This window comes from Strongylocentrotus purpuratus, unplaced genomic scaffold (genome assembly GCF_000002235.5).
Source record: "Strongylocentrotus purpuratus isolate Spur 01 unplaced genomic scaffold, Spur_5.0 spur5_scaffold_20, whole genome shotgun sequence".
In the NCBI taxonomy this organism is placed as follows: Eukaryota; Metazoa; Echinodermata; class Echinoidea; order Camarodonta; family Strongylocentrotidae; genus Strongylocentrotus; species Strongylocentrotus purpuratus.
In genome coordinates this window covers 31,017,701-31,040,947 of record NW_022145606.1, presented here as the reverse complement: position 1 = coordinate 31,040,947, position 23,247 = coordinate 31,017,701, and the positions used below count along the sequence as shown (strand labels likewise).

Sequence of the window (23,247 nt, the reverse complement as noted above, 5' to 3'; positions counted from 1 at the left end):
ACAAGGGTTAAAGTGCATTTTCTTCTTGCATGCCTTATTTAGTACAAGCACGACAACATGTTTTCAAAAAAATGCCAGCTACGGCTTTTGAAATAAAGTCCGATTATAAACAGTGGATTCCGAATTGCATATATAACATGTTGTTAGGTAGGAAAATCCATATTGTGTGTCCTACCTACCCAATAACTAATGCATGCAACTTGATTTTTTTTTTCTTCTTTTGAGTAACTTTATTTTAGATACAGCTAAAAACTGTAATTCGTATCGAGGTGCTTTGTAAGGGCATATTGGGTTATATTACAAAACGGGTATATTGCACCTGGTAACCTGAATGAATTATAACTTGACAGTTCCACCTCGGGGTTTGTTCATCCACGACCTATCTCAACGGTTTCGCCTGGAGGACGGGTCAACCCTGACGACACAAGACAAAGAACGAGTTCGGTTGAGTTGCTCTCTGGCGAACCCAACAAAACCTCAGTCTAACCTTCACTGGCAGACCAACGGCAAAGAGGGCGTACTTCACGAACAAGTCACTGCGCGAGAAGAGGGCCTTTATATGAGTCACGTCCAGCTTGATTTGGTGATTCGGCGTTCTGACCATGAGAAAGAGATAGTTTGCAGCGCCTCCCAGGAAGGTTATCCGCTTCTTACCAGGACAGGTCTCATCATTGATGTTCAAGGTGTGTATATTGTTATCTTTTTTGTTTTCTTCTAAATAAATTCACATACTTTATTAATTGAAAATAACAAGAGAAAGAATTAAAGAGGAAAATAAAACCTAGACTACTGTTTCAATACCCCATTGTAATTATTATTTTTTTTTTAGATCTGGGTTCTGTTTCATAACATAAACTTGTGGCCGAAAACAAATGATGAAATTGTATAACAAATTGCTCTTAGGCAATCAAAATGTCATGATTTAAGTAATATAAAACAGTGATTTTAAACTTGTTATAGATACAAAGTTATATGAAAAAATGTCTACTTTTTGATTGTTTCAAACGTCTTTGTAATATTTTCACATTTCACCAGACAAAGTCCTCCGATTAATTTCTTAAAAATCTAGGAAATTGTGTAAAGTAAACGGACGATCACTCTGCTTCATCCGTCTTCCGTTCGTGTTTATACAAAAAACGTTTGATAATTTGAAATATTAAAGTTTACCTAACATATTCAAATTCATGAACTTAGTGACGAGGTGTGCCATTCAAGTTAACTGCAATACTTTAAATCTATTCTGCAACCATTATTTGAAGCTATGTTGGACAATTCTTCATGTTGTGTAGAAAAACGTTTGTTGCCATGAAATTCGAATATGTTTGTAACGCGGGAAGGTGTTTCACACAGATCCTAAGTCGAACTTAACTCTAAGTTTGATTTAAAAATTATGGAGAGCCATTTGTATTCTTCAAATAAAATATATTCGAAAGCCAAAATTCAATTTTAGAATTTCCATAAATGCCACATGAAGAACACGATATCTCCTTGACAATAGAAAATATGATTGATTTGAATCAACATGTTATGCCTTTAAAAAGAACTTACACAAAATATTTTCAAAGATGCTAACGGCTTTCCATAATTGTTAAGTCCAAATTAGAGATACGTTCAACTTGGGATCTCTATGAAACCCCCATGTACATTTGGACTCGGTAAGCTTGGTTCAGTAGTACGTTATAACAGTTATGCTTTATTACAGAGTGCAACCTGGGTTTGCTACCACCAACCTGCCCAGGCAATGTTACGTTGAATCAGGTGACCACCGTCACGTGCCCTCTGACTATAGAGAATCGATTACTCGCTGAAAGTATGGCCGACATTACACCGACATTCAACGGATCCCATTTTGGTGTTTCGCTGAGACCACACTCCGAATCACAAGGGTACATTTTGCATGTAGACGTCATGGCTCAGCAAAAAACCGACTCGGACGCAACTGCACGCTTGGAGTTTCTATGCTGTGAGAACCCTATGTCATCCTGTCCCGATAGCACTTGCTCAGAATTGTGTCGGTCTACTATTTTGTGTAAGTAAATGTGCCCCATCTACCTCCCCTTTTTCTTCAATATAACATATTGTGGAAACAATGAAAAACAAATGAAGATTCAAGAATAATGCATGAATAAAGGGCATATCACCTCCATAATCGATGAATTCCAAAGAGTAATAAAGATGAATAAGGCTATGAGGTACAGTCACTGAAGGTCAATGTATGATTATGTTTTTTTTTAACAGATAACCCTACGAATGTTGAGATATATCGCCATACTAAGGGCGCCCTCACAGAGCACGCCATCAACATTTCTATCCCATGTCGCGCCGATGGATACCCGCCACCCAGTGTCTATTGGGCAAAAGATGACGCCACCACTTCTCCTGGGGGAGGTATTGAGACCTTTGAATCTACCCCAGGGAAGGGGTCATCAACTCTCTTCTTTCGGAAACTCAATCGCGACCATTCTGGAATCTACAGCTGTTATGCAGATAACGGGATTCCTCCTAGTGCAAAGGCGCTTACTGAGATCATTGTGAATCGTAAGTTTGTATTCACCAAATTTATACGGTGACATGTTACTTTAATAATTTATTATTTAATGCATGTAAAATCATCGAGTAGGTCTGAATTTTACATACAAATTAATGCAGTTGATTGTCATGATCGGAAACTGTACTTGCTTTATATTGTTTGTTTTTTTATTTTTTTGTTTCTGTTCCTTATTTTTTTTCCCTCCACAGGGATTTTATTGATTTCATTTGAAACAAATTAACAAATTAACAAATTAACAATATAAACTGCTTTATATTGCTTATACTACTGATAATTATAATAATACCATTGATAATAATAACATTAAACATGATTTTTTTTGTACAGCACTCATGTCTGTCAGACTGGACACTCTTGGTGTTCCACATGACTACTATAACGGTGCTCTACCTATCAATGATTTAATTCCTGCCAGGTACCCATCAACCTGACCTGGAGAGTTGTCCTCGTGGGGTAATTTTCCGGGGTAATTGTAATTGGGTGGTAATTTTCCTCTGGGGTATTTTTTAACGGGTGTAATTGTCCTTCGGGGTAGTTTTCCTGCCCTGGGAGTAATTTTCCTGATACGGCTTAAAACATGTAATTGTAACTCGTTATCAATAACACGTAATGTGAAACAGGGCCCAGGTTTGGCTTTGACACTGACCAGTTTTGTATTTGCACTGCCATTGACAAAGTCATATTTTGAGTATGCATCATTTTGGAGATTGTTATTCACACAAAAACTGTACTTCCATAACAGACGCCCCCGAAATCGCCAGGAGCAACGCCAATGTCAACTATAACGAGGGCGAAACAGCTCATCTTGTCTGTGACGTCATTGCAAACCCAGAACCAACCCGCCTAGAATGGATGGACCCTAGTGGACACGTCATCGAAGAAACCGAAACGGTCATCTCCTCTCCCCCTCCGTTTCGTAAGGTGATCGAGTTCTCTGCTCATGTAGAAGTGGGACAGGATACTGTGTTCGGGAACTATTCTTGTTTCGCTGCCAACGACTATGGAAACGACAGCCATGTTGTCTTGTTGTCTGGACAGAGTAAGTGTCGTTTCGCTCAAGCAGTTTGACGTTACTCACATGTCGCTTACTGCCTGGACGTGTCGCGCGCCTAATCGGATGGGTACCTTGCAGGAATTAATTCCTTGAAATGCTAAAGCACTGTAATGGCACCTAGGCTAAAGCCGGGGTAATAATAAATGCGCCTCGGAATAGAATTCAAGACAGATGGCGCTATATAAATGCCTATTAGTATTATCATTATCAAAATAGCACACCCTCAGCACTAAAAAGGAGACAGTCCTTTCATTTTTTTTTCTACTTGCATTTTCGAGGATCGTGCAATTAGTGCAGAATGTGTCACAACTCATTCGGACCGATTGTATTCAACTTAATTCTACTTTTTAATTTCCTTGGCTTCAGTATAAAAGGAAACATAAAACCAACAAAAACAATAATAGTATGATGTTGTTACACTAAACCAAATTTCATTGATAAAGCACATGTAAATCCGTATTTTCTCATCCTAATTTATTCGAATTAGAATTCCCTGGTTCCCCAACACATCTAAAGGTGGTCGTCATTTCGGCAACTTCGCTCAAACTATCATGGGCACATGGACTGGAGGACAAAACCTCTGTTACCTTTAACGTGAAATACTGCAGGAACAACTCTCGAAGTACATGTACTGTAGTGGACGATCTCCAAAGCCAGACGTTACTGATGCCTGGTTTGTCAATCTACACTTGGTACTGGGTAGCTGTATGTGCGGAAAATGCGTTTGGACAGAGCAGAAAGTGCGGAGAAATTGTGACGTCAACACCACGTACGTTTTACCATCTTGTGTTTAATTACTTTGATACAAATGGTATGTTTGTTAATATTTAGGTTCGGTTTTAAGTCATTAACCATTTTAGACACGAAATAATGGTCAACTGTTATACCTCGTGTTCGAAACAATACAGATCCTAACCAAAGTTAAAAGGGGTGGGTCGTCAGTTTTCATGTGCGCAAAACCATATTTCGTCGTCACCAAACTTGGTGAAAACCAATATTGTGTGCACACGTTTGCACAGAGTGAACCCGCAGCCTTTTTGCAAAACACCCATAGTCCCTCGGATAGTAATCGTGTAAAACAAAGTGCAAGGCATTACATAAGGCCTGGTTGTTATAACACCAAAAGCTAATCATTGGGATTGACAACATCTGCTTTGGGGTAAAACAAAAAATGAACGGTGTCTAACAATTGCCCATTGGAGCCAACACCTATGTGTGTTTAAGTTGTGTACACAAGTAGGAAACCAGTCGTCGTGTTACTTCACAATAGTTCAGTTTTGTTTTCATTCCTAATGCATCCCATCCACCTGTCATGTCCCTTATAAGCCAAAGATTATTCAAAGTTATTGGATACCAAATCGATATACATTTTATTGTCTTTCCAACAGCCTTACCTCCAAGTCTTTTGGGTAAGTTTCACTTGTATTTTACCTTATTTTGGTCACGTGTTTATGAGTGGGAATATAAACACTCTATCCGCTAAAAAATGAAATTCTAGGCTGCCAAATTGTTTGCACAAATATATGGCATTCACATAGCATGTATGAGATTTCCATCCATTTGTTGACCAACCCCAACAAATTAAAACATAAATAAACAAACAAAGAGAAATCACAAGTACAATAAATTATGGATAACTTTAATATTATCAGTGCGAATTTCTTCAAGGAGAACATTTGTTTCCCGTTACTTTAAAACTACTGGCAAATTAATAATATATTCACAGATGTCATGTTAGTATACAGAATACGTGGCACTTGAAAGAGATGTGGTGCCCCCTATGTAAAACTGAGATTACATATCTACAGAACGACAAACATATCGACAACATCATGTGTGTTTATACAGGAGTGGAAGCAAGGTATCACGCATTGACAAAGCGGCTTACAATAAGAAGAACCGAAGCCGATAATCAACCGATTCCACCCGACGTTTGCTTTCACATTCAAATTTCGATAGCCGGTGTGAACCACATAAATAACTCTTGCCTGTCACCGACCAGCAGCCTTACAACGAAGAATCACCTGTTGGATGATCAGATACGGCTCGTGTCATGCGGGCATGGTGTTTGCAGCGATCCATCACCTGTCCAGTTCGTTCGTGATCCCGAAGGTACAAGTGGATCGCTCGTTTATTCATTTTTTTGATATCATAACTATTTATAATTTGTACAATCCGTTACAAGTGTGATCGATATGCTCTGCTCATTATATCCGCTTTTGTGCAGTGAACATATCAATTATGCATATCATTCAATTAATCTCTCAAGGAAAAATTATGAATCCAGTCTATTTTGTATATGTTTTACCCAGGATATTACAACAGAGAGAGTACTAGCTTGAAAGCCCGAAATGGAATCATTCCTTCCAAATAGGAATGGTTGACAGCTATGAAGATGTCAGTCTACTAGATATTTTGAAATAAAGGTTAATTGCCATTTATTAAGATTTTGGTACGATAAAAGTAATCCCTAGCTCAACAACGATTTCGATTATCGTGCAGGCTTGGAAATACGATGGGAACAATTGTTTAAGGATTTATCGTTATAGTTATTGCTGTCGGGCTTACTTCGAATCATCGGATCATTGCGTCTGGTCTGGCGGTCGCGTTACGCGACCTTTCGTGAAACATAATCACAAATTGTCGGGTAATTTAACCAAACCATTTGAGGAAGAGAGGGTTTTATTTCACAAACGTTACCCCCGACACTACGTTTTAAAAAAAGAACAATTTTCACCAAAAATACAAATAAAAAATCGGTTAACGCGACGAAATGACCCGATGATTCTAAGTGAGTCTCACTGTCATTTGCAATAAGGCCTGACAAGCCCCTTAGTATATTATTTTTCTTTTCGCTTAACAAATGCTAAGTGCCTCTTTGACCTGTATCCTAGGTCCGCCCGACGCACCTTCTAGTTTAGAAGTTAAAGATTACTCCGAAATGTCACTCACCATTGCCTGGTTATACAATGAAGACGGATTACACAGAAGCGATACACATTCGGAAGCCCTCGACACTGTATTCCTTGTGACGTGTTGCCGGAATGCCACTCCCACTATTTGCACCACCTTCTTCAATGTCAAGGAAACCGTGTTGGAGATTGCCGATCTGTATTCGAACACGTGGTACCTAATTCACGTTTCTGCCCGAAACCAGTTCGGCAAAAGTCGTGCCTCCCATATGTTAACTTCAACTGCACGTAAGTTTACTGATGTCACCTCTCTCAAAATACATCATCTTCAGTGAGAGACAATTAATAAGATTAAAATACATAGTTACAGTGATAAATATGGTACACTGTTGTCGTCAATTACAAGGTTTAGCCTTCACTATGTACTGCTCTGTCTTTTTCGCATAGGGCCAATTCCTCAACTGACATTTGCATCACCCGAAGACTCTACGAGTGACGAGGGAATATTGCTGTGTGCAGACTTGTACACCAATTAACGGTATTTCCACCAAATCTGGTGTCAGCGAATTATGACCTTCTAAACAAGGAAACTGACTACCCACCCACTTTATATAACGGGCATGTCCGATTTACTTTTCATTAACTGACATACATTTTTCGGTCTTTTTTCAGCGCAATCACCGGAAGCACTTGGTGAGTTTACATTTGCTAAATGTTACAATTTGAATATGTTAATGATTGTGTTCATCGCTTGTCTGCGTGATCAACATTCCGCATTGCTGCAATGTGATCATTTGCTCCATAAGGGGGCTCCAGGCTCAGAATCTTCTTATCATTAGCCTTTTTACTCCAACATAATGGCCCGAATTCACAAAGCAAGGTTTGAGCTCAGACCAAGGTTTGAGGTCAAACCTCCTTTTGTTTCGCCAAACCTCCTTTTGTTATTTACAAACCAGGTTTGTAAATAACAAAAGGAGGTTTGGCGAAACAAAAGGAGGTTTGAGCTCAAACCTTGGTCTGAGCTCAAACCTTGCTTTGTGAATTCGGGCCAATGCGACTGGCCAGGTGAGAATCGTTCACGGTAAGTAAAGACATCGTAGTTTAGTGGGTCATATACTTGAGTCTCAATCAAAGGCTTGAGAGTTCAAATCTAGACAAACCATACATAACCAGTTGAAACATGTTTGCAACGCCAGACGGGCGGAACGGAAAAGTATCACACAAGGGAAATCAAGTCTTCTCAGACACCATTTTGAAAATATACAGCAATACATACCAAACATGTACAATTTCAACAACAGTTACAAATCATGGCATTTGGTTGATACGAGCTCTTGGCAAATCCATGAACAAACAAAAACTAAATTATTGGGGGAATAATAATTATTATTATAGTTAGTATCATTACCACCAACATCATTAATATATCTTGCAGGTGTTACTGCGTCATTTAACACGAGGAATACAACATTAACGATCCATCAACATTCGCCTCACGGGTTCCTACCGTCTGACTTATGCATCCGCTTGGAAATTCGAAGCAACGAGTTTATCCATCAGAATTTGACATGCCTGGCCCCAGACTATCCGACCAAGTTGTCTACAGATTATGTTCACGACCAGCTCTGGATTGTGGTATGTAAGGGACAAGTCTGTAGCACCGCCTCACCAGTCACCATCGTCGAAACCGTTTGGGGTAAGCTCTTGACAACCTTAGTATGGAAGCTTAAACGTCTTTAATAAAGATGGCGCCTTGGGGAGTTTTAACAACTCGCCTTCTCGTCATAAACATGGCGCTTTGTTGCGGTGCACGTTTAGGTTTCATTTCTTTAGCATTAACTAAAATTGACCCTTAATTTCTAACACTGTTTTAGTTTACAAGTCTCTAAGATAATATCGCCAACCACTATGAATTTCCCAGTCGATTTTTCGTTTCGTTTGTGTATTTTTGTTGACCAATGACAATGAAATCTAGTAAGCGTTCAAATCTCGGGTGTAAAACTACAATACAGGGGTTGTCATGTTTTTATTCAGGTTTATCTTGTTTTGTTTTTAATTATATTACAGACAGAATATCGACGCCTGTAATAGCATCAGTCATTGCATTGATTGCGGTTGCCTTGGTGATATGTGGTTTTTGTTTCTACATCAGATGCAACCAATGTCAAAGTGAGTTATTTCTTCTTTAAGTTTTAAGCTTGTATGATATCAACACGACTAAAGAGTTCATTAAAAAAAGGAATATTCATGAACTATTCGTCTATGGATGAAATGGTATGATTTACGTACGCGTGAGCTTACATTTACTTAAACACACAACAAATAATTAACAAACCACTATTTTTCTTTTTTCTGTTCACTTTTTCCCAATCCACATTTGTCATTCATACTTTATGTTTTGCTGAACACTATCCCGCTAGAATGTTATACAATATGACCATATCTAAAGATAATATCTCCCCTTTGCAGCCAACATCAAATCGTTTAGAACTTTGCAGAAATTATGAATATATCATGTATGTCCTATCTGTGAAATGTTAACATTTATAGCAGTTTCCTAGTATTTAAAGCATGCAAGGAAACCCGTACACCTGCTAGACTTCTCTGTCAGACACCTTTCAGTGACTGACTGACATTATTGTTCCTTTGGTATAATTCATGAAAATGAGCAGTAACAGGTACATGAGCATTTGTCTACATCAATAACGCACTACTTGTAATGGCCACAATTAAACTAATTGAATCTTTGTGCAGCACAAAACATACAACTATACGGTAAAAGGGTCTGAACATCAGACTATTATTAAGGTAAAAGGCAATCAATGATTGCCACAACTATGATACCGTGTGACGCGAAAATCTACATACTTTATCAGGTAGCCAATATAGCAAATGACGGGAGTGAAATAAGCTTACCCTGATCCTCGCATCCGATATCCGTGACCATCTTTGGACCAATTAAGACCTTGTATATGTAAGAGGTGTATAATATCATAGACCTATGATAATATCAAGAAGTTACTAGCTTCTTGATAATATACTGCGCAGAATCGCATTAAAGCCAGACCGATTCGGCCTTTTAGTCTGACCGGGAGGCTTGAATGCTCTAACATTTGATTATTAGTAAGCTTTCATCATTGAAATGTAAGTCGTGAACTTTAGATTTCTGTATCTAAAACAATTGCCGTTTGTTTGAAAGGAGAATCATATAGTGAGCGTTCGGCCATATTTATTAGACGTATCAGTTCATATAGATGCATCACGATGCGGAAAGGATGTAATATACTGCAAATGTTGCCGAAACGATATCTTTTCAATAATCATTAGTTTATCCCAAACGCAGACTAAAACATTTCGTCGCTGTTTTCACGAAGTGACGGTAATGAAAAAAAATTGCATTCACTTTGCGTTACGATTTTCCTCACTACCGTCACTTCGTGAAAATAGGGACGATTTATTGCATTGATTGATGATTCACGTTTTTAGGTCAAAGTATGTGACAATGATGAATTGTCTTTGAAATTATCAAACAGATTACCAATGGCATTACAACCAGGGCGTACATAGACGGTATCGGAGGGGAAGCGGCCAGCCAGAGGTTCCCCGTCGCCAGCGTGCCTCTGACTCGACAGTTCAAAGGCAGGCACCAAGTCAAACGCCGTCCGCTCCCCCGGTGCCCCATCCGTTCCGTTCAGACATCGAAATGGTGGTATGATATATTTTCCATTCTCGTTTTTTAATGTTAGGGTAGCGCGAGGGGGAACAAATATGTTTTTGTTAAACATGGCTCAACAGACCAAAGTTCTCCTCACGCTTCTGTTTAGGGTACGTTGCACGCATGTGATTGGGGACTTTTAGATTTGCACGTCGACAGCTTTGACTGCAACGTGTGACGTCATTCCAATGCACTGCGCATGCGTCACGTCGTCTCAGTCGGCGATCGAGAATGCATCAACCTTGATTTTCCTAAATCCAGTACGGTACTAGTATGCCGCGTGCGCATAAAATATACAGTTCCTCAGGTAGACAAAGGAACATCAATCCCTTCCCTGTTATTGTGTAAAAATGGGTAGAACAGGTGTCACATGAATATTCATCTGTTCTACAATTTTTTACATAATAGCAGTGAAGGGATGTTCTTTTGTCCGTCATGTTCATAGTGCTACTTCCTGCATGCATGTTTATCGTCAAGTGCAATCTAAGATTTCTAATTGTAGTCAACATGGGCAGTTGAGTACGTTGACACGCATGATCAGTCGGCGTTCGTCGTGTTCTCGTCCACTCACTCTAAAAGTCCCTTATACTGGGTCGCGTCGTCCGTAGTCGTATTATACCCGATTGACCCCGAGTCAGGCCACGGGAAATACACACAATCTCGCCATGCTACATCCCCTTTAAAAGACGGAAGGGATAGCTTTGTGCGACCTACAGTGGCTTTTCAAAGTGAGCCCTATCCACACTTGCTTAGCTCGCGATGACACAATCATAGATTAGCCTTCTACTGGAATAGATAAGTATCTTGAAGTCTATGATTTATCCACATGATGAATAAGATTAGGCACAGGAAGACCATTTGTGAGCTATACAATGAGAGGTAAATCGACTAATTATATTAAAGGAAAAGGTTGGGTTTTGAAACTTTGAAAAACAAAGAGTAAGTGTTCTTATTCGTTTGATGCCATTTGAAAAATAACATAGTATTGGAAGTGTCGGCTGAATATTGCTAGGAGCTTACTGACTTTGAGCAAACATTGTTGCTACATGTGTGTGTAGAATTATGAGTGCAGTGCCTTTGATCTTCTTGACGATTCATAATATATTATCATAACCACGTACATCACAATATAAACCAATATTTCCTATTAGGATCAAGATAGTTCATTTTAGCGCAAGAGAGAATGATCAGTATCGTTAATCAAATATAAGATTGTAGCCAGGCATTTTTTAAATATCTTCAAGCAAAAACAGAACACGTTTTCGTGTAGGCTTACAATACCTAAAAATGAGACGAATATTAGCGTATACATATGAACCAAACAAATTATGTTCTAAACCTCGTACATTAGGGACTTTTAGATTTGCACGAAGACAATGTGGATTGCTACGGTCGACGTCATTTTAATGCACTGCCTTGAATGGACGTCACACTTATCAGTCCACGCAAATCTAAAAGTCCCTATTAGTGGCATGCACTACAGTTGGTTAAGTCACAGTGAGCAGCGGACAATGAACTCGCTAAATCCCATTCACCTAACCATTGTGAATTAACCTGCGTGGAGAGGGCATTCACTATTACTAGCAAACATGGAATTGTGTCATAACTACCTTCCAAAGACTACCACACCCTCCGAAATATCCATATATGCGTTGTGTATTGAAGGCTTTTCATACCATACTTTTAAACTCTTGTCATGTCAGCGTTACATGCATTATTCCTATTCACATATATCTCTCTATTTCTATCTATTTGTTTTGCTTCCTGATTAAATAAAATGTATCTCTTCATTATTCCTCCCTGGATACTGTGTGGCGCCCTTTTCCTCCACGCAAGCAGAACTACGACGATTTGTCGGTCAGGAATAGACGATCCTTAACCTCGTCCGTTTCTTCCACGGAATCACTTTCGGAGAATATGCAGTCTTCCAACCCTCGAGACAATTACCGGGTTCCCCGTGCGACTCCAGGAACACAAAGCATGCTTCCAGGGATGTACTGTACAACGTTAAACAGAGGCACTTCTGCGACACATGGAGGCCGGGTAGGTGCTGGTCAGCACGAAAGAATCCTGCCTGATAGGCCGATCACTACAAGTTCTTGAATAGGGTATCGACATCTTCCAATGAGTTAAGGAGTTGTTTGACATATATAGAGTAAGGAAATGAACTTGAAGAAAAAAACAAGGAGTATGGAGGAGGAAGCGAAGAACGTGAAAAAGAAGGGGATAAATAAGAAGAAGATGAAGAAAACAATAAAGATGAAAAGGAGAAGACAATATTAAAGAAGAAGAATGATAGGATAGAAAAAAAGAAGAATGGCAGGATAGAAAAATAACAAGAATATTAAGAAGAAGAAGATGGAGAAGACGAAATAGCGGGTGGAGGAAGAGAAGGGGGAAGAGATTCCCTGCTGGAAAGAACACACTCATTCACACTCATTCACAGTGTGGATCACAATGTGTTTCACACTGTGAATCACACTGTGCTCCACAATGTTAAATTGGGCGCTTCACACTGTGCTCCACAATGTTAAATTGGGCGCTTCACACTGTGCTCCACAATGTTAAATTGGGCCGTTTCACACTGTGCTCCACACTGTTAAATTGGGCGCTTCACACTGTGCTCCACAATGTTAAATTGGGCGCTTCACAATGTGCTCCACAATGTTAAATTGGGCGCTTCACACTGTGCTCCACAATGTTAAATTGGGCGCTTCACACTGTGCTCCACAATGTTAAATTGGGCGCTTCACACTGTGCTCCACAATGTTAAATTGGGCCGTTTCACACTGTGCTCCACAATGTTAAATTGGGCGCTTCACACTGTGCTCCACAATGTTAAATTGGACCGTTTTCACACTGTGCTCCACAATGTTAAATTGGGCGCTTCATCACACTGTGCTCCACAATGTTAAATTGGGCCGTTTTCACACTGTGCTCCACAATGTTAAATTGGGCGCTCCAGATCACACTGTGCTCCACAATGTTGAATTTGGCACTTCACACTGTGCTCCACAATGTTAAATTGGACCGTTTTCACACTGTGCTCCACAAAGTTAAATTGGGCGCTTCACGCTGTGCTCCACAATGTTAAATTGGGGTGTTTTCACACTGTGCTCCACAATGTTAAATTGGGCGCTCCAGATCACACTGTGCTCCACAATGTTGAATTTGGCACTTCACACTGTCCTCCACAATGTTAAATTGGACCGTTTTCACACTGTGCTCCACAATGTTAAATTGGGCGCTTCATCACACTGTGCTCCACAATGTTAAATTGGGGTGTTTTCACACTGTGCTCCACAATGTTAAATTGGGGTGTTTTCACATTGTGAAAACGCCCCAATTTTACATTGTGGAGCACACTGTGAATCTATCGTTATTCACAATGTGAAACACCCCCAATTTAACATTGTGGAGCACACTATGATTCAGAGTGTGATTCTCACTGTGAAATTCACAATGTGACCACACTGTGAATCTATCGTTATTCACGATGTGAAAACGCCCCAATTTAACATTGTGAACACTCACACAGTGAAATGCCCACCACACTGTGAAACACCAAACACACTGTGAAACGCCCACAATGTTAATTTGGGGTGTTTTCACATTGTGACACATTATATTGTATGAAATTATCACACTGTGAAACGCCCACCACATTGTGATACAAGTTTAGTTTTTGAATTCTATGTGAAATATTTCAAATTATGAAAATGTAGTCGTGTAGAGCTTAGTACGTATAAATACGAAGGAGAAAAGGTTTATAATCAATGTCTCACTTATAAACTCAACTTTAATAGAAATATATCCCTGAAACATCTGAAAGTAATACAGTAATCTAAACATATACATGTTAGAGCCTTTATGAGGTAACTTAAAATGTATTTCAAAAGCCTATATTTATGTTCGCTAAAAGGACTTATGAACATACATCCTTTTAAGTATACAAAGATTGCAGTAATACTATACTTACATATAAACAAATTTTACTCTGTGAATGCCAACATAATGTAAACCAGAATGAAAACAAAGACAAATAAACAGTTGACATTAGATAGTAGAGATCCTTCTGAAAACAGAACTTGCTATCTACAGTGAAATCTCATTATAATAAGCACATTGGTGTCCACTGAATTGACCTCTTTATATCAGATATCTCATTGTACTAGGGTTTAAAACAATTAATTACAGAAAAACATGGAATTGTGAAAAAAAACTTGCCGTATCAGGTACCTCCTAATACACGTATATAGAGGTTCCACTGTATAACATTGAGGCATAAATTAGAGTGACGGCGAAAAATTAGCACATATCATCAATATTTCCCTGAAAATGTATTTTAAAGGTGTAAAGACACTCGTAAAACATAATAAAAGCACATTAGCATGTTACAGCAGTAAAAAAAAAAGTTTTAGAGCGTCTCTGGCAATATCTCTTAAACATTTTTGTAAGTATATTAAATTTATGAACATACATTTTATGGCTAGTCACATTTTCCAAGTATAAAATATCCACACATGATATGTAACTTTGGCAATTGCAACGTATCAGAAAATCTTTGGCACATACCGGTTCCTTATAAACCTATTAAGATGATAAAAAGTTTCAAAATATTTCTGTCAATACATCTTGAAAAAGTTGAAAACATATCTAATTTAGGCAGACACGTTTTACTTTTATGGCTACATAAATCTCTACAACTAATACTAATAAATACCTGAAGATGAGAAAAAAATAGCTTTTGCTCATTTTTTTTACAAATAAATAACCATACACTCTATATACGGTATCACAGAAAAAAGCAGAATGGCATATATGTACTTCCTAATAACTTCCTAGACTACGTAAGTAACTTTTTTTGTTTTGTTCTAGCGATACTATACTGATGTTAGGATATTATAACTAGATGGAACTTCCGACTGTGTAGTCAAAAATAGTACCTCCACTATCATGCAATTTGTTAAAGCCCGAATTATCATCCCCCAGATCTTGAGATATCACTTCAGTCCACCGTATGGTGTATCACGTACGTCAGGTCTTGTGTCGCGAATATACAGTGCAAATTTAAAACTTTCTATAATATTCTATGTGCAGTTAAAAATTCTTCTTCCCCTTCTAATGGAGATGGACATTTTGTACATCTTGCTTAAAAGCTTTAGCGGAGGTACAGTTGACAAATCCAGCAGGTAGCAAGTTCCAAAGCATGATGAAATCAGGAAGTCCTTGTAAATTGTATTTGGAATTGCTGCGTATGACCATGGTTGGATGTTAACACCGATAGAAGGTAGATTTTGAGAAACTCTGAGTGCAGGTTGACAGTCCCGTACACCATCACCATCTTAAACCATGCCCTGCGTTCTCGGAGAGATGGCCATTTGAGATGTTGCAGCATTGGTGCGATGCTGCTGGTATGATGGTAATGTCCAGTGACAAACCGGGCGTTGCGGAGCTGTACCATTTCCAGCCTGTGTATGTTGTCCTGGGTGTGAGGATCCCACACTGTGCACGCATACTCCAGGATTAGGCGAACAAGAGCAAAGAAGCACAACGTTTTCGTTTTTCTTAGGCAAGGCCTAATGTTCCACTGCAAAAATGCATCGACAGAGCTGGCTTTATTTGTTGTTGTCTTTATGTGATCTGTCCAATTCAGGTTGCTCTTGAGGTGAACATCAAGATATTTAGCAGTTTCCAGTCTCAAGAAGTTGCCCTTGGATGCTGTATGACCATTTGACAGGCTTTCTCCTGCGTGCTACCCTGGTGTCCTTCAGTTTTTGGCCCATCTTCCTCTTATTTCTGCGGAGGTCACTCCTAGCAATCTTCCCATAGCATATTCTATCATGAAAAAAATAAAAAATAAATGAGAGAAATGTTACAACTTCTAATTCAATGATAACAAAACAACAACACAACAAAACAATGATAGGTGATGAATACAAAATATGTAAAAATCTGCATATCCACCCTACATTACCTGAAAAGAAATATCATAAAGTAAATGTTTTCCTAAATGACACTTTGCCCTCCCAGACATTACAAATTATTCGTTTTTTTGTTAACAAGATGCCACGTAAACTAACGTACATTGTAAACAGTTGTTAAAGATATGCTTGAGTAAAAGTATAGGTTCGTAAATCATAAATTTGCAAATAAACATGCTGTTTAGCATCGAATATGAGAAAATATTGCTTAGATACCAGATTAAAGGTTATAGTTTCATATTTTGGTCTACATATAATTAGTCAAAGTCTGAAATCAACTGAATTTAAAAAGAAAACTTTAAAAACGACATACATTCAGCAATTTATTATTTTTTTCTAATCATAAGCAATTTCCCATTAGCATTGTTAGTACTATGAGCCAAGGGGCACTGTCAGTATATTTTATAGTAAAATGCCTCACCAATGATGGCATCCACCTTGTCTTGGTCAAGCAACTGCTTGCCTTATTCTCCTCCTTTAATCTAAATGCTGAAACTATGCTGTCTGCCATCTCCGCATAGGTCAAGAGCATACCCATTAGTGCAAGAACAGCACATGACCAGGATTGCTTGTGTAGCTCCAGCATTCCCAGCTGCACTTGGGTCAAGTATGTCCGAACCTCATGTATGGAACTGTGGAACTGAAAAGAAATGTCAAGTATTACTGTAAAGAAAAGCATGTTTACAGATTTAAATTTAATCAGACATACGCAGCCTAAATTTGACATACTCGGTATGCCACACTTCGCAACCCTACGCAGATCGAGTGTGAAAGTTGTAGTACGACACAGTTCACAACCAAACATTATTCATACTACTCTTAGCTCAAGGAAACGCTACGAAGACACATTTTCGTACATTTTTTGGACATTATTATTGAACATATGTCATTTCTAGTGAGCTAGGCCTATATCTTATTTTTATGCATTTTCGTCCGACTATTTTTTGCCGACAGAAAGCATGTAATAAATTGTAGCAAAATTTGTTTCTTACCTGAATTTTTACATGACTCGGAATATGGGATCATTCTCTTTAGAATCTAGGGTTGATTTGGTTCAGATATGCAAACAAATTGGAAATATCTGCACTTTTCTCGGCAGAGTATTGTGATATAGGGTCTAGTCCAGAGCCTAAATGCCGACATGGGTCCCCTTTTCATAAAAAAAATCCTTAGACGTGGGTCCTCTTTTTCATTTATTCCTTTCCCCTCTTTTCTCCCTCATTTTCTCTGGGATTTTGGGATTTGCTCCTAAATACTAGAGCCTACATTGTAAATGCCTAAATCTCTCCCATCTCTAAATAAATCCGGGGCCTAAACAATGCCGGGGAATCCTTCTGTGATTGCATTTCCAGTGTGTACGTAGCTCGTAAACTCAACTAGACCCCGGGTACCACATATATCAGGACCCCGTTCGCCCTATGGCGGGTACTCATATGGCACAATGCGCGCTAGGTATATGGTATCCGCCCGTATAGGGGTCGTACCCCCGGGAACTTGTAGTGCTTCGCGCGCTGAAAATGATATGATCGGCAGCTATACCCTGCGTACCCTCTGCCCAGCAGCCCGGCAGCAGCGGGGCTCAAGCAGGGAGCTATATAGCCGATGCTTGAGAGCTCGTGTACGGGTACGTTAATTAAAACAGGAAAAGTCCTTCAATTAAAACAGATGCTAGAGGTGCCAGCGCAGTATAATTATGTTGCATGGTGTTTTCATCTTTAATATGTGTAGCCTACTTGTAAACTACATGTAGTATGGTACAGTTTACTAATAAAGAATTTTATCGAGAAACTGCAAAATGATTGGCCATTGTATTATTACACACATAGGTGCATTACTATCCTGGCTGTGTATTAAAAGCTGTGCTATTAAATTCTCAACATTTCAAACACCACTGTACAAAACTCAACCGATTTCTCTCAAAATTGGTACTTTAGTGACGATTGATGACACCTAAATAGCAGTAAGATACATTTGTCAACTTTCTGATGGTAGAAGGAATAATTAAAAAAAAATCAAATTGTGAGTCCACTGTCAAACTTGCCGATCAGCCGCATCGGCATAATTGTGTGAATCTGTGTGTTATGAGTGTGTTGACTATTCATGTATTTAAATGCTGCCTATTAACGCGTAAAGCAGTGCTAAAGGTCAAAACGCATTAGCGTTAACTCTCTATATGCTTTGCTGGAGAGTTTTATTACACATGGGTCCATTTTTCACCAAAAAAATCCTTAGACATGGGTACCTATTTACAGCAAAAGGACCCTTGGATGTGGGTATGGGTTCGGAGGTCTCAGCCGCACACCTCCGTCCGACTATAATCTGAGTACCCCCCCCCCCCCCCCCCCCCCCCGGGCCTAAAATGACCGATATACACTACTTAAAGCTATGGTCACAAATCTGAGCAGCGACCGACCGATCAGTAGCCTGCTCGGTCGCTGCTGGAATTTAGGCATCGCCCAGCAATTAGGTCGGTGTCCGGGCGGCGACCGCCCCGGCACCGAGCGTATTTTGGGCGGCGAGTGAAAAGTGAGCAGGCGCCGCCCAAATTTTAACTCCGCGCTAAAACTTCAGCGGCGACCGAGCGATGCCCTAAAAACGAGCGGTGCCTGGGCGGGCGCCGCTCGGTGGCCGGGCACCCGCCGGGCAGAATTGGTTAAAAACTCGCCGCTCGGCCGCCGAGCAGGCTACTTTTGGGTAATGTGACCATAGCATAACAGTTTGTGTGTTTAACATGCTCAATTATAATGTCAAAAATGTTTGAAAAAGGGTCTTCCTAGCGTTCCCCCGAGCGAAGTACGTACAGCAAAAATGATACTCACCATTCAATGACAGCCACACAGCAGCTCGGCAGCAGCCCGTCAGCACCCTCGCATGATAGCTATCCTAGCCGTTGGGAAACTTCACCATGCAGGCCATGTCCGCCATTCCAATTATGTTCTCATCCGTCAACATGTCTTTGTAGTTGTACATATTCGTCTGATATCACGGAAACTTGTTTGGCCTCGATCCAATACACGAGTATTCGATTTTTTTCTTCAGTTGTTGTCATCTTATTTAAAACTATACGGGAACAAGACAAATTACGAGCACAATCGAGGACCACATTCCTGCCACATTCTTGAAAACGAAGAGCGCTGCATGCACGCGCACGTGGTATGCATTGTACGCTATACGGGTAGAGGTCAGTGTATACGTACACAACAGTATGCTACGCGTGGTACGGTACGGTCTTTGAGCAAATACATATGCAAAACAAAACTGTTAATGATCAGGATTCACAATGTGAATGAGGAATTCATTATGTGTACTGTATTTATAACACTGACCACACTATGTAAATCTACTGTTTCACACTGTGAAATAGTTTTCAAAGAGCGGCCACATTATGAATAATATCGCTCACACTGTGAAATATTTGTCACAGCTAGAGTGGCCATACTGTGAAATTTGTACAGGGCGGCCACACTGTGAATTTTACTTTTCACACTGTGAAATATTGTCCTCAGGGCGGCCACAATGTGAATTCTATTTTTCACACTGTGAAATATTTTTCACAGAGTGGCCACATTGTGTATTTTATAGTTCACACTGTGAAATATTTTCCAAAGGGCGGCCACACTGTGAATTCTATTTTTCACAGAGTGGCCACACTGTTAAATTTACTGTTCACACTGTGAAATGTATGTCGTAAGGTATTCACACTGTGAAAATCTATTTATCACTGTGTGAAATATTTGTCACAGTTTGGTCACACTGTGAAATAATTTTCACACTGTGAGCGGGTACATTCACACTGTGAAATCGAATTTCACAATGTGAATACTGTGTGGTTTACCACATTGTGACAGTGTCCACACTGTGAAAACACTCCGTTCACAGTGTGAACTGTGTGTTCACACTGTGTTCACAGTGTGAGCTACGTTTTCACACTGTGTTTCACACTGTGAATGAGTGTGAATGAGTGTGTTCTTTCCAGCAGGGTTGTCCAAATCTCTTGCAGTTAATACCATTTTTCGCATACTTAATTATATCGTCAATCTTTCTTGACTTATATGTAGAACGGTATGGGTCAAATAAACTCTACCAATAAAATTAACGAAGTAGCAATGTAATTGCAAACGAAGGTATACAATTAACGAGGGTGGGGAATCTTAAGATTTGTTCTTGACCATCCATTTGAAAGATCAAATAATGTCATCTTTACAAATTTACCAATTTGAGTGAATATTGAGAACATATTTATTCTGTTATAATATGCATGGATTTTGCTGTATGTAAATTAGTGCTCATTTAGACCGTTAAGAGCAGCAATGTAAATATAATATTAGTATTATTCAATATAAAATGGATTGCACTTAAATGACGTGTTTATCACATCTGTAATTGATACCTATTGTTCAGGGGGGATGATCTATTCATTCATCCCCCCCCCCCTGAACAATAGATATTACGTAAGGATTGACGCCCATGGTTTATCAAAATTTTAGCAATTGAGTGTAATATAATTTCTGGTATTTGTTATACATGTATTACGCTAAAGGTTTAGCAAGAACTAAGACCTAGCTTTATTAAACTTCTATATTGTTAAAATAGTGACATGTACTTTGTAATATATCACCTCCTTCATCATTTTTATTTTTCTTCTCCTTCTTCTTCACCTCCTCCTCCTACTCCCCCTTCTTATTCGTATTTGTATTATTTATCCGTATACCCGATATCAATCTTGATCCCCAAATTGTCTACTCTGCCATTGAAGAATATGAACATTTCTCAAAATTTAGAAATAGTGGCACCCTACTAATCTGTTATATAAATGTGTATACAGGTGCTTTTTGTGTATGTGTGTGTGTGTTCATGTCTGAAGTAGAATAACACTACAACTGTGGTAAACGAATTTCGTTTAGATTTTAAGTTTCTCAAAATGGTCAATTTGTTGCTATTGTTTTCATTTTTGAGGGTGTGTGTGTAGGGAAGGGATGGGGCGGAACGAACTTGTAACATTATAATTGCAAGGCACTGTCACTTGATGCAAGTAAATATTAAAATAAAATGCATTTTATAATTTATCTTCAAAATTGAATTCCTTTGTAAAATGGTTGGCTGTAGTGAATGGAAACATGAGAGATGGAGGGGTTTGTGAAAAAGCCTATTCCAAATGCAAACATTTCTTGTTTCTCCGACCGTTCAGATTGTTCATGGATTTTCCAGTAAATTGGTCTGGATTATAGCTTATAGATTGTAGCTTAGCAGGAATGTGTTATGATTGCTTAAGATCAAGGTCACCACGTCACATGTTTTCGACTTGTTATCAAGTAATGATTCAGAAGTATTACACTCCTCATATACTTTTGGGTGCGTGGATTTTAGACCTCTTTATGTGATCATTAATACATTCTTATAGAGGAGAATATCATTTCTTATCTTGTATTTATTTCTCTTCTCGTCCTCTTTCTATCTTTTTCGTATTCATCTCGTCTCGTTTCTCTCTCTCCCTCTCTCTCTCTTTCTTTCAAGTGAAACTTGTTAAACAAACGAGCAAAAAGAAAATGTTGATAATGACCATAATGATGATATTAATAATAAATTATATGATTGGTAATGATAATAATTATAATAACATCAATGATACATATTTAAAAAAACTATCATAATAAAAATGATAATAACAAATAATATTGATGGTAATAATAATAATGATACACATACCAATACAAATACACAGATGCATACAAAACGATATTTCCCGTTTCGCTTATTTATTTAAAATATCTGTAGTATAATAGTTTTTTTTACTTTTGAAGCACAAACAGAGCATTTAGAAACAGAAATTGAAAAACAAGGCATTCCATAATCTATCGGGTCCTACAGCTTAATATTAGTGCCCCCTATTTAGATGAAATGAGTTTTGTACGGTAGGCTTGGACAATTCTACGGAGAATACTACACATGCATATGCAATCAAACACACACAAAGTAAGACTCATTGCATATTTCAAACAAAAAATACAGTTACAATTGATTTGTCGATATTGAAATATATATAGTTAATATTATGATATTGCTTGGGAACAACATTAATAAAACAAAACAAAACATGAAGTCAGAACAACGGATAGAAGAAACATGTAAAAATGAAGTAAAATGGGAAGTTGTGTAAATCAACAAATATAAATGGCAAAAATGTATTTGTTAATAGTCATTAAGAGAATATACGAATATACATTTTGAATCGGTATGTTGTCGGTTTGTTGTCGGTCTGTTGTCGGTATCGTTGGTGTGAATGGGGGTATAAGACATTGATTAGACCATACGGATGCGATGCAGATACAAATCAAGGCTGAAAAATATATATACACAAAATAAAGAACAACTCTTAATAATAAACCTGTCGAAATAAACATGACAAAAACATCTTTGAAAAACGAAATATAGTATGATATGACTAATCCTTTTAATCTAATGGAAAGACTGCGAGGGTTAAGTTTGTGGTTACGTGTGTTTATATATACAAATATATACATACACATCAAGAGAAAATAATAGTAAGGGAATAGAGAAGTAAATTGCAAAGAAAACCTCTTTTTTCGCAGGAGCAAACCCTACCCTTTTTCGAAAATATCAAGGCTTTTCGCTTAAACAAAACATTTGTAAAACCTTAAAGGGATCCGGTAATTTTGTCTCAGATTCTGAAACAAAAATCTGGATTTAGCTCATGATGCAGTGATAATTATTAACCTTTAGGTCAGTCAGGAACCCCATGACTTTTACAAGCCGATCGCCTGTCTGAATATCAAGATATTTATGATTGAAATTACAAATTTTGAAAACCGTTCGCCTGACGGTTTTCATAACACTACAGTCTATTGGGGAGAGATTTTTACCTTTTTGAGGCACTTCTTGATCATTTTGAAGCGAAATTTGTTTAGGGCTTCAATATTTCACCATATCACAGACACTGGTAACACATAGGGCCGTGTATCTCAGATTTAGCATTGTTAAACGATCCCTTTAAACTCATGGATAATGTACTA

General features: G+C 38.5%; 3 protein-coding genes and 1 long non-coding RNA gene across 4 annotated transcripts; 3 read left to right on the top strand and 1 right to left on the bottom strand.

Annotated features, from left to right (window-relative positions):
* The first annotated feature begins 331 nt into the window (after positions 1–331).
* Positions 332–2,982, top strand: LOC115927683 (protein amalgam-like). Its single transcript, XM_030993849.1, has 3 exons — positions 332–683; positions 2,239–2,538; positions 2,879–2,982. Exons 1-3 carry the CDS (start codon positions 332–334, stop codon positions 2,980–2,982), a joined length of 756 nt encoding a protein of 251 aa, XP_030849709.1.
* Positions 2,983–3,240: 258 nt separating this feature from the next.
* On the top strand, positions 3,241–5,517 carry LOC100890743. The gene is made up of 4 exons (XM_030993848.1): positions 3,241–3,590; positions 4,093–4,378; positions 4,994–5,014; positions 5,454–5,517. The coding sequence occupies exons 1-4, from the start codon at positions 3,242–3,244 to the stop codon at positions 5,515–5,517; spliced, it is 720 nt and encodes a 239-aa protein (XP_030849708.1). The 5' UTR covers position 3,241.
* A 1,734-nt stretch (positions 5,518–7,251) lies between these two features.
* Positions 7,252–12,474, top strand: LOC115927682. The gene is made up of 5 exons (XM_030993846.1): positions 7,252–7,303; positions 7,953–8,213; positions 8,585–8,686; positions 10,051–10,226; positions 12,072–12,474. Exons 1-5 carry the CDS (start codon positions 7,252–7,254, stop codon positions 12,333–12,335), a joined length of 855 nt encoding a protein of 284 aa, XP_030849706.1. The 3' UTR covers positions 12,336–12,474.
* A 2,625-nt stretch (positions 12,475–15,099) lies between these two features.
* Positions 15,100–16,703, bottom strand: LOC105445605. The gene is made up of 2 exons (XR_004065416.1): positions 16,638–16,703; positions 15,100–16,070 (listed from the first exon to the last, which is right to left on the bottom strand). It is a non-coding gene; the product is annotated as an uncharacterized LOC105445605 (long non-coding RNA).
* Between the last annotated feature and the right edge of the window lie 6,544 nt (positions 16,704–23,247).